At 51.5% G+C, this 12,112-nt stretch overlaps 1 protein-coding gene across 4 annotated transcripts in view; it reads right to left on the reverse strand.

Moving 5' to 3' along the window:
- Positions 1-664: 664 nt before the first annotated feature.
- Pald1 (phosphatase domain containing, paladin 1) overlaps positions 665-12,112 on the reverse strand; it is a 63,891-nt gene continuing 52,443 nt past the window's right edge. For 2 of the 4 annotated variants that reach the window (XR_380400.4, XM_006513706.4), the window contains exons 19-20: positions 4,233-4,388; positions 665-2,251 (exon numbers count right to left, since the gene is read on the reverse strand). Coding sequence is in view for 3 of the 4 variants with exons in the window: in XM_006513706.4 (XP_006513769.1) it covers positions 2,099-2,251; positions 4,233-4,388 (309 nt within the window). In the remaining variant the exon portion in view is untranslated. The remainder of the gene's footprint in view (positions 2,252-4,232; positions 4,389-12,112) is intronic. The other 2 variants (NM_013753.2, NM_001372378.1) reach the window with 2 other exon arrangements.

The raw sequence follows: 12,112 nt of genomic DNA on the forward strand, positions 1-12,112 counted from the left end.
AGAGCACCCGACTGCTCTTCCGAAGGTCCGGAGTTCAAATCCCAGCAACCACATGGTGGCTCACAACCATCCATAACAGGATCTGACGCCCTCTTCTGGAGTGTCTGAAGACAGCTACAGTGTACTTACATATAATGAATAAATAAATCTTTAAAAAAAATTGCAAAAACCTTAAAAAAAAAAATCTCCAGCTCTGCTCCATCACAAGGCTAGACCTGGAATTCTCATGCTCTGTCTGTGTGTGTGTGTGTGTGTGTGTGTGTGTGTGTGTGTGTGTGTTGGTTAGTTTTATGTCAACCTGACAGACGCTAGAGGCATTTGGGAAGAAGAAACCTTAAGTAAGGAACACACACACACACACACACACACACACACACACACACACACACTAGATTGGCCTGAAGGCAAGCCTCTGGTACATTCTCTTGATTGACAGTGGATGGTGGATCAGCACGTCCACTTTAAACATCCAGTATAAGATGGTAGGCTGTGATTAATGACAAGGAAGGAGGATGTGACATCTATAACACCCGCAGCCTCTAAACATCAGGGGTGCTGGTAACAAGGACATTCCATTCTCCTGCATCCACCCTTACTCTGGGGGACACATTTATCCGCACGGCTTCCATGTCTGCCTCACACTGAAGACCAATCAGCAAAGCAGTATGTTACATGTTTAGATGGTTTTAATGCTCAAAAGCTCTGTACAAAAACAAAAACAAAAAAACAGAAAACCATAAAGGATTCCTCACAACACCCCTGTGAGGTAGGTAGGCAAGTATTATTCTCCAATTTTACAGACAGTGACACTGAGGCAGAGAGGTAAAGTGATCTGCCATTGGTCCCAGCATATCTCCAAGTCAGTGCCAACCACAAGAGTGTGAAGGGTCTCTCTGGCCTCTGACTCACTGGCTAGACCTTTTCTGAAAAGCACTGACTTGTACAAAATAGACACCAGCAAACCTGAGAAGGCGTGGACAGACATACAGCAGCTTGCAAAAGAATTCAGCTAAGAGGGTCACCACTCTCCCCAGGCTGGGAACAACTTTGGCCTCTTCAAATAGCACAGCTGGCATCTTCCTGAAGGACAGCTACCCAGAGATTCATCCTTGTCCTTCAAGGGGTAAGACAGGTAGCCAGGCTCCTGGATGTACAACCACTACTTATGGCAAACTTCAGTCCCAGCCGAGACTCAACCAAACACAGCCCTCTCTGCCCCTCTTCCCATTGTGTGTAATAAGCTGCTCATTACTCAGCAGTGTCCCAGTGTGTCCTGGAGAAAGCAGACCAGGGATCCTGGCAGGGGTGGGCCTGGACCCTTAAGGTCTGACAAGCCACCACGGCCTGTGTCCACAAGAGTCTCTCCCAAGAGTCACCTTGGTCCTGCTAACAGGCTTCCAACACATGATCCTGCCTCTTCACTGTGTCAATGGTCTCTGACTTCCTTCCCCACACTAAGAGGGTCTCCCTGATGCTTCCAACTCCCTGGGCACATGGGCCAACATAGGGAAGGAACTGGGGAAAGACGGGGAGGAGAGAGGGGAGCCATTCCCTCAGTCTTCCAGGCCGGTGACACTCACGAGCCAGAAGGAGCCGGACAGAGCTGCCTTTATTGTAGACCTGCCTGGCTCACCATCCTCCTCACCTACCTCAGGCAGCTGCCTGGGATGAAAGACTGAGAGACAAGAGCAAGCCAGTCAGAGGAAGGAAGTGAAAATACAAACGCGACCAGCCTGCTGTCCACTCAGGCAGTCTGACGACCAACAGTGAAGAGGGGACAGAGGTGGTGACTGGCTGTTTGGGGATCGAGCTCCCTGAAGGCTGCTTGCCAGTTGGTCTGTGAGGTACATGTGCTAGGCCTGGCCAGAGGCCATTACGCACCCCGAAGGTTGACAGAAAATGGTGGTGCCATCTTACACCCTACAAAAAAAACACCTCTTCCCAAAGGCTCTCGGCCCCTCAAGTCTCACCAAGAAGCGGACAAGTGTCCATCCGAAGCAATGAGACCCTCAGGTCCCCCAACCTGCCTAGCAAGGGGCAAGAAGAAGGCCTATAGGAAGTCCCCAGCATCACAGGGCTCTGGGTCTCCAAAGAAGGCCTACAGGAAGTCCCCAACATCACAGGGCTCTGGGTCTCGACTCTGCTCCTGCCAGCGGTAGCGGAGCCTCGACAGGGGCTGCTCTTCGATGCTCTCCAGCTCAGGGAAGCCCAGCTGGTTGAGGATCTCATAGATGCCAGCTTTGGTTGCCACCTGGAGAGGGCAGAGATAGGGGCATCAGGGGTGGAGGTAGCATCAGGCCTACTGTCCTCAAACCGCCCTTCCCTTGCTGGGCTCGGAGGCATTTGGGTGAGTCTGGGGCCCAGAGCTGCCCTCAGCCAGCTCAGAAGCTACCACAAACCTGCATGTCCATCTATGACCGCCTTGCCCCAGCTCCCCTGGTACTGCATGGAGCATGCTGTGCAAATGCATGGGGCACTGGCCTGGCCAATCTAGCAAACCATATTTGGGTAGGGAGACTGCAGAGGTAGTGCTGATGCCAGAGCCGACAGCAGCCCTTCCCTTTGGCTGGGAGGTCAGCCCAAGTCGTTTGGCTTTCTCTGACATGGAACTGGTAGTCCAGTAGCCTGGGCCTTGGCCTCAAGCTCCAACCATCCCCTACACCTTATTGGGAACAATTCCACTTGGATAAAAGAGATGATGTTGTCCTTGCTGTCCCTGGGTATGCTCACCCCTGCCTCTGTCCATCCCAGGAAAGGGACTGAAGTCCCCTGAGTTAAGAGTACCACTCCTGCCTGAGCCAGCACCTCTCCCTTGATATCCATCTATATCTAGTTCTAGAAGTAGCCGAGGAGCAGAACAAGCATGCTCCCGACCTGGCTCTCCCTGAATTCACAATCTAAGCAGAACTCAAACAGAAAGTGTCCTTGTCTCCAGGCTTGTCCTTGTATGTAGCTGTTAGCAGAATGCTTGCCTGGCAAGCATAATGGCCTTGGGTTTGAGCCCCAGTAACATATAAAGCAACTGGACATGGCGGTGAGCCCTTGTAATCCCAGGAAGGTAGAGGCAGGAAGATCAGAAGTCATCCTTTGCTATATAGTGAGTTTGAGGCCAGCCTGGGCTACATGAGACTCTTACACCTGCAATCCACCCTAGGGCTCAAAGAGGAAGCTAAGTGTGGGTCTGCTCATCAGGGTGGTCTCAATACAGCCCTCATCAGATCTCGTGACCCAACACTCATCCTCGAGCACAAATATTCACTTCACACGCTTCCCCACTCTGACACCCAAGATCAGCGCCAAGGAGCATCCTCAGTAGCCTGCTTTCCTGCCTCCCTGGCTCTGTTCCCTGCAGTTCTGAACATGCCTCAATCCAGTCCTGGGCCCTTGCACTTGTCCTAGAATCCACTGTGGCTCAGTTCCCTGGCTCCATCCCCCCACCCACTCACATCCTGGTAGCTAACTGTGGACCTGACACCATATTACAACAGCTGATGGACTGTGAGGCCAGCGAGGCCAGCTTCCTGGCTGAGGGTTAATTACAGGCTACTTTCCTGGGAAGAAAGAGACCTCTCTCTTGCCCAGCAGGTGCTGGGTTGAATTGGAAGTCCAAGCAGAGATGGATCACAGAGGTCCCAAGAAAAGAGGAGCAATAACCAGTTTCCGTGACAATTGTTAGGAAGTCCCTGAACCTCTGCACAGACCCCTCTTACCTAAAGCATTTCTGGCTCTCGCTGGATATGGCAGAGGCACTACACGTACACCACAGAGAGGCCACCAACACTTTTGACACTATTCTACTGCTTACAAGGCTGGCCACCTCATCCATATCCAAAGTCATGGTTGGAAGGACATAGGATCAGGACAAACAACCTTTTCCTTGCCTTTATAGGAGACAAATGGGAGTTGAACAGACCAAAGTGTCCAGGTGTCCAGGCAGTGCTGGCCATAAGACACACAGAGCAAGCTCCTAGCAGGTGTCCATCTCACTCCCATCTCTTCCTCCCCCATCATTCATTTACTCAGCTGTCATACATCAGCTGTCTACCTAGTGAGGCACTAGGCAAGGGACACAATAGCTAAGCAGGAGCCAATCCCCTAGGAAAGGAGGGGATTCCATATGGGACCCTGTCGCCTGGGACTTAGAAAGCATACTCAGGGACCAAGGGGAAAGATACAGCTGGCCTTATGAGCTCACCACCCCCAGGCCTGCCCATCTCGGCATCATTTCTCACCTCCCGCATCCAGGTGCTGAAAGGCCTCTGCCAGGAGCTGGTCTTCTCCAAGCGAAGGTAGGCATTAAAGAGGATCAGGTAGATGTAGCGCTCCAGGTACTGCAGGCTCCGCAGCTGCAACCTCTGAGCTTCCTGTGCCTCTTTGGTAGCCTTTGCCTGGAGGATAAGGAGGAGGATGTCATCAGGGACACCCACTGGTTAACACAGACATGCTCACTCACAGTCTGAGCACCCAAGCAGAGTGATTTCAGTGGCAGGGCCTGGGGTGTTGCCTAGCCTGGACACAGAGGAGACCCACAGGGCCCACTAGTTCCTGGGGGTGTGGGGGAGTCTCAAACCCAGTTCCTACTGAGAAGAAAGGCCTCTACTTTCTCTCTGAAGACCACGCTGCTCCAAAGCCAGGCTGACTGCTAGGGGCATCTGAGGTATAGAAAGTGAGATGCCCAGCTCACAGTTCCCTAGGAAGAACCCTGCTGCCAATTCCTGACAACATAACCCCCAGTCTCCCAGGACTGTCTCCTCTCTCTTGGTACCCCTACATTCCTGTGGAGGCAGATGAGGCTCTGATCATGGCCTGGCAGGGACCAATGACACAGAGCTCTGACTTGAGGAGACAGCTTCTACAACCTTCTGCTCAGCCTAGCTCCTTTCTGACTGGAAAAGGGAGAAAGCCCATCTTGGTAACTGACCCTACTCTGACTTCCTTGCCTGTTTCTCCACAGGATCTCCTCAGATCCTGGATCTGAGGTGGGAAGAAGGGATATTCAGCCCTTAGAGATCCACCCATGTTTGGGGACAGATAAAAGAGAGGAAAATGCCTGGGTGGAGCATGGGCCCATCAGCTCCAGGCCCGTCAGTCTCAGTATCCTTTCTCATCAGAGCTTCCCCCCAGGTATCTTCTCTGGAAATGGTTCCATACCAGATCACATGCCAGAGACTAGGAGACGGCAAAACTGATTAACGAGAAGCTCCCTAGGGAAGATAGGCGCCCAGGTGGGCAGCGGGGACCTGATAGTGAGAATTCGCTCCCACTCGGGGCAAAAACAAGGACAGTGACAACTGTATGAAGGAGCTGTGGCTTGCTAGCCTGGGAGGAAAGAGGATGCCACCAGTGTCACCTTAAAATTCAAGTGCCTAGGGTTCACCCCAGATCAGCCAATGAGGGTCTCAGAGGGGTGGGGTGTAAACGGGTGTGGGCACCAGGACTACTCAGAGCCAAAGCTGAGTACCATGGGATGCAGCATTGGAAGTCATTGAAGGTTTGGTAGTGTGAGCAGCCTGCTGGAGGAAGTCGTGGTGGGAGATTCGTGTTCAAGAGAAAGGGGGACTTTAAGGGGAAATGCTTGCAAGGTTCTCCTGGGCAGGGAAACACACCAGGGACACTCAAAAGTGAATCCCAGAGGGAGGTCACCCAGACCTGCACTATCTCACCTCACCACCCCCTCAGACCTCCACCCAGACTCACCGCACCTCTCTGATCCAGAAACATAGTGTGGCACGGGGGTGGGGGAGGGGGATCCTTCAGGTGATGGCACTCACTATCTATGGAAGGGCACAGTGAGCCCCAAGGGGCTGGAGAAAGCTGCTCTCCCAACAGCTGGGCTGCAGATGGAAGCCCTCCCGTGAACACACACAGTGCTGGCCTACATACACTCTGGGAAAACTCCAGGGTTGCCCCACCCCAGACGTGACATGGACCAGTGCCCTAAAACTGGAGAAAGCCTGAACGGCACCAATCCAGTTTTTGAGGCAACTCAAGAGGAGTGGACAGCAGGATGTACCAGAACGGACTTGGGGACAGGGACAATGCTCTGGCTCCCCAGGGAGACAGCCAGACTCACAAGCTGGCTCCGGTTCTGCCATTAGCTTCTCGGCCTCCACGTTTCAGAAAACCAGTGAGAAGGCACCTATGACCCACACTGCCTGAAGTACTGACTAGACAGGTCAGAGGCCACCATGGTGAGAGCTTCCCACCCTGCCCTCCGGGAGGCTCCAAAAACTACAAAGCAGAGTGGTTGTGGGGCAAGGGGGTGGGGTGGATAAGTTAGAGAGAGTGACCTTTAGGGTGAGGAAGAAGAGGTAGCAGGCACCCAGAGGTAGACAGGGGTCAGGAGGAAGGTTATGTCAGGAGGAAGGGTGGAGAAGGGGGGCAGCTTAGACAGTCGGATTAGAAACGGGAAGACAAGGCTAGAGAGATAGCTCAGCGGTTAAGAGCACTGACTGCTTGCTCTTCTGAAGGTCCTGAGTTCAGATCCCAGTAACCACATGGTGGCTCACAACCATCTGTAATGAGATCTGACATCTTCTTCTGGAGTGTCTGAAGACAGCTACAGTGTACTTAGATATACTAATAAGTAAACCTTTGGGCCAGAGTGAGCAGAGGTCCTGAATTCAATTCCTAGCAACCACATGATGTCTCACAACCATCTGTGCAGCTACAGTGTACTCATATACATAAAATAAATTATCTTTAAAAAAAAAAAAAGGAAAAGGAAAAAGAAAAAGAAACGAGAAGACGGGAAGACAGGCTGCTCAGTTTTGACTGCTGTGTACTTGACACAACGTCGGAATCACTGGGAAAAGGGACCTCAATGAGGAATTGTCTGATCAGGCTGGCCTGTGAGCTGTGAGGCTGGCCCTGAGGAAATCTCAGCTAGGGAATCCCACCTTGAACATTAGCGGCACCACATCACAGGCTAGGTCCTGGAATGCAGGAGAAGGAGAGCCAGCCAATCACTGCCCTGTACTAATCCAGTGCTCTCTGGTCTGGACTGTGGGTGGAACAATACCGCTGGTTTGAATTCCTGCAGCCTCCACTCCCCGAGCGAGCAGTAGACTGTATCCTGGAGCCACGAGCCAACTAGACACTTTTAAGTACCTTTGTTGGGTATCTTATCATAGAAGTAGGAAGAGAAGCTAAGACGTGGGCTCAGAGCTTAGAAAAAGCCAGGAAGTTCCTACAAAGGGCCAGAGCAGCTGCCTGCAGGGGTTTTTGAGGACTGAATACTCTTTCAAGAATTAGCAATGTGGGGGCTGAGAGATGACTCAGAGGTTAAGAGCACTGGCTGCTCTTCCGGAGGTCCTGAGTTCAAACCCCAGCAACCACATGGTGGCTCACAACCATCTGTAATGGAATCCTATGCCCTCTTCTTGTGTGTGTCTGAAGACAGCTACAGTGTACTTACATATAATTAAAAAAGAATTAGCATCGTGTGCTAAAAAAAAATCAATTTTGCTTAGAAACTAGACAGCAGGGCTGGAGAGCTGGCTCAGAGGTTAAGAGCACTGACTGCTCTTCCAGAGGTCCTGAGTTCAATTCCCAAATGGGATCTAATGCCCTCTTCTGGTATGTCTGAAGACAGCTACAGTGTACTCATACACATAAAATAAATAAGTAAAACCTTTTAAAAAACAAAACAAAACTAGGCAGCAGATGAAAGAAAACAGAAAAAAAATATAAATATTTTAAAATATATATTAATATATAAACATGATTGTTATATTTTTATATATTACATATATAAATAGTATGCATATGCAAGATAAATATACATTTATATATTAATGTTAGTGCATATTATGTGTTAAAATATTTTAAATATCCTATGTAATATATTAATATTGATATAACTTATAACATAAACAATATATTAAAGTTTATATATAATGTAAAAATGGCCACATAATGGCCACTTGGCCAACACAGTGAGGTCCTGCTGTCTCAGAATGGTGAGCTGGTCTGACTGACTGGGCCATGTGGCCACCAAGCCTTAGCCTGTCCTCTCCTGTCTCCTTCTGAGCCCTGGAGTGTTTTCAGAAGGGCAGGAGTCACCCAGTGCTTCTTAGAAAAGCCATTTTAAACTCCTTCCACCAAGGTTCAGGAGAAGTGGCCAGCTCTCACCTGGCTACAGCCACACCACTATACCACTGTCCCAAGACATCGGCAAGGATGGATGAGGTCTGAGGCCCATCCGGTGGGAGACAGAAGAAGCCTTTCAAGGGTAGAATTATCTCTAAATTCAGACACTGTGTGAAGATTCCGCCCGACACCCCCAGAGGTTCCCATGGGTACATCCTGCCTCTGGCCACAGGGCTGTGATTTGAGACAATGGCCCATCTGCCTGTCACAATCCACTTTCCTTAAAAGCATCCCGTGCTGGTGGAGTTCTGGGAGGAGGCACCCAGCCACCTCCTGTACGTAAAAATAGCCCAGCTGTTTTTAAGTGGGTCTAGTCGGCCAGGCTGTCATTAGCTGCCTCGAAGCTGCACAAAGGCTTCCTGGACCCCTGAGACTGAAATCTGAAATAGAAGGGGCCCAGGAGAGATGCCAGAGCTGTGGGGACCACAGGATTCTCATGCCTCTGGCCCGGCTACCATGGGCGTAGGTCTCACTCCGTCAGTATGTCTGGAAGCTCTTTGCTGAGCCTCCAGAAGTAAACATGAGGCCAAGCTTCTATGCCCTCACCCACGCTACGCCCTCTGCCCGAGTGCCCTCACCCACGCTACGCCCTTTGCCCCAGTGACCTCACCCACGCTATGCCCTCTGCCTGAGTGGCCTTCCTCTCCACCTGGCTCCAGTCAGCTTGTCCCTTCAGGCTGGCTCAGGACAAGCCCCGTGCCCCAGAGCCTGCTCTGGGCATCTAGGCACCATCATCTCCCCTCCCTTGGCCTCCTCTGCTCTCAAGTCTGGGCCTTTTCATTAAGGCAGAGTTTGTAAGTGCTTCACGGTGGTTGGCCGGGCCTTCCCCAAACAGCTGCGAAGAGGGGGGCAGGGGGAGGGAGATCGAGGTTTGACATCAGTTTTCTGCCTCTCTGTCCCTCACTCCCATCCCAAAGGTCTACATTAAAACGTGGGATGCGGCGGGCACTTGGTTGTCCCGTGAGCAACTCTCCCTGGCAGTCTCCTCCTGAGACAGTTTCCAGTAAGCTTTGCGAAATCTAGACTCTAGAAAGATGTTGGGAGGCTCCCCCACCCCCACCCATGTTTTCATACAAGTGCCTGCACGACACTGCAGTGGTTATCTCAGGTACCCCCAAATTCATCACCCACGCCCTAACAGTTTCCTGAGAGCACCACCCCCAAACTGCTAGACCTGTAAGTGTGCCATCCGAGCAACCTTTTTCAAGCCTTTAGGAGCTAAACTCTGGTTCCACATTCAATTGTCCTTTCCTCCATTCACATTTCAATCAGAAAACCCTACTGGCACCCCTTCAACACCTTTCCATAGGCTCCCCTCCCCTCATCAAGGGCTCCTAGACACCCCACACCAGCCACAGTCCCTGCCTGGCCCTCCTCCATGTCCCAGGACCCTTTCCTTCATTTGAGAAGAACGGCTTGTCCTGGAGGACCAGTCCCAGTGGACTAAGGCCGAGTGGACGGCAAACAGGCAGATTTTCCTATTTATACAATATTTATCCCACCTGCTCTCTACCTCCCACTCACTACATAAGGCACTGCTGTGCCTGGCAGGGTCCTGGGAGCTGGGCTGTAGAAATGAGTCCGTGCAATGAACCAGGCACCCCCAGTGCTAGCTGCTCCCCAGAGAGACAGGTCTCAGTGAGATGTTACCGGGGCCAGGGGATGGTAGAATTGACCCTGTGACCCTGCTAAGTCTAGCGATGCACAGAGACCATGCCAGACACAGCAGGAAAGACCCCTGTAAGGCTAAAAGGCTTCCAGGCCAGCTAGCAGTGGGAGGAAAAGGGGGCAAGGACTCAGCTGCTGCCCGGGGCCCCTACTGCAGCACCAATTCGCTGACTCCATCCTAAGCCAGGCATGAAGAGCCTAAGGAAATAGTCCTTCCATCTTACATGACAGCTTACAACATTCCGAGGCTACTCTAATTGCAGGAGCTGGGCCCTGGAGACCCATTACCTGCTGGAATGAGGGCTCTGGGGACAGCACTAGCTTGAGTCAGAGAGGCTGAGAAAGACCTGCCAGGGGCTCAGCGCCTGAGACAGCTCATTTTCTGCTTTTCTTAGGAAGCGACCTTAGTCCCTGGGGCACTGAGCTAATCTTTCTGCCTCCTGGCAACTCTTGCTCGAGAGGCCTATTCCACATAACCAAGACAGTGCGCAGGCAGAAGCAACAGTGGCTTCCCCACACCCGTCCGTCCTCTTACTGTTACCATCAAATTGTCCCCTGGGTCCTGGTGCCACCATGGAGGGAAAGGGATATAAGGCCAAGAGGAAGATAAAAAGTTCTGACCCTGCTTCCAGCCTGGCACAGATCTTCCATAGGCCTCAGTTTTTTCTTCAGGTAAATGGGTCTAATAAGGACCTGCCCTGACTTCCTTCCCTTCTTGCCAAGGTCTAGAATGGGCAGGCTCCAAGTTCTCAGAAAGTCAAAGCTGTACAGGTCTCTGCAAAGGGCATCTGCAGCCGGCTATGCCTCAGCTTTTTCTCAAACTCATTCTGCAAGGAAGAGAGAAGGTACCATAGACTGCTTTATCTACAGACTACTAAGAGCGACTGTCACCAGCCAAAGGCAGGGGAAGTGCCTACTGGCATTAACGTGTCTAGCAGGGCTTCCTTTGAGCCGGACCTTGGTTTCTGTCATAAATATTTTCTGCTTTCCAAGTCCAAAAGGAAACAACCGATTTCCAGCTAGGTCAACCTGCAGGCTGCTGGCCATGAATGAATACTTCAATGGGAACACTTCTCAGACTGCTCCGAGTCGCCTCTTGTCCACTCCAGCATCAAAGTGGCTCATTTCCATGTTAGGCAGGTTTTTAAAAAATGTTTGTATGCTGGAATTGATCCTGTGACTCTTGTAAGTCTAGTGCCCCCTCCGCACCCCAGGATCACTTATATTATGCCACGTCTAACAAGCCAGCCAGGCACAGCGTGGGCATGTGTGAGTATGTAGAGAGGTCCGAGGACAACTCAGGGAGTCTGTCATCTCTTTCCACCATGGAAGTCCAGGGGGTCAAACTCAAAACACCAGTCTTGGTGGCAAGCGGCCTTACTCACTGGGCCTCTGAGGCAGTTCTTAAAACTCTGTGAGCACAGCTAGGTGGTGGTGGTGCACACCTTTAATCCCAGCACTGGGAGACAGAGGCAGGTAAAGCTCTCTGTGAGATCTACAGAGTGAGTTCCAGAATAGCCAAAGCTAAGAGAGAGAGACCCTGTCACACATGCGCCTACACATACAGCACCCAGCCTAGACAAAGCCTCATAGTTGCCCTGGAGAATAGAGAGGCATGGCTAGGCCTCTAAGGCCAGCAACTGAGGTAAGTGGAGGCCAACATGGATAAGACTGCCCCAGAAGGACTCCCACTTGACTTCCACCATACAACACCAATCACAGTGGTATGAAGGGCTCAGCCACCATCATGGACTGTCCAGAAGCCGAGACAGGCATCCGTGGGCCTTTCTTCACCTCGATAGAACACGGCTTAGCGTCGGCACATGCCAAGTGAGCCTAGCCTCAGGCACAGCCCACTGGGTACTCAGAGCCTACAGTGTCCCACCAATGAGGAAAGGGGAGCGTGTGTGTACAAAGATCAGAATGAGAAGGCTAAAATCAAAGTCCCGGCATCTCAGCTCAGCAAGCTCTGGGAGTCCCGCTGTACCCCAGGACCAGTTCTATTTTGCCATGACTAACAAGCCAGCCACGCCCAGATTTCCATTCTATACTTGCTCACGTCACACACGGAGGGTCTCTCTCTCTCTCTCTCTCTCTCTCTCTCACACACACACACACACACACACACAGAGCAGGGACTTCCTATTTTTCCGCTTCTCTGTAGCCCCTGGGGTCCCTTTATTGCCCAAAGCAGCCCCAATGCCGAATGCTAAGCCATGTTCTCTTAACGGCTTCTGATTAACATGTAAGTGGATTGCTGAAGCAGGAAGGGATCTGGGAAAGACTGATTCTG

Source organism: Mus musculus, chromosome 10, assembly GCF_000001635.26.
Source record: "Mus musculus strain C57BL/6J chromosome 10, GRCm38.p6 C57BL/6J".
Taxonomy (NCBI): Eukaryota; Metazoa; Chordata; class Mammalia; order Rodentia; family Muridae; genus Mus; species Mus musculus.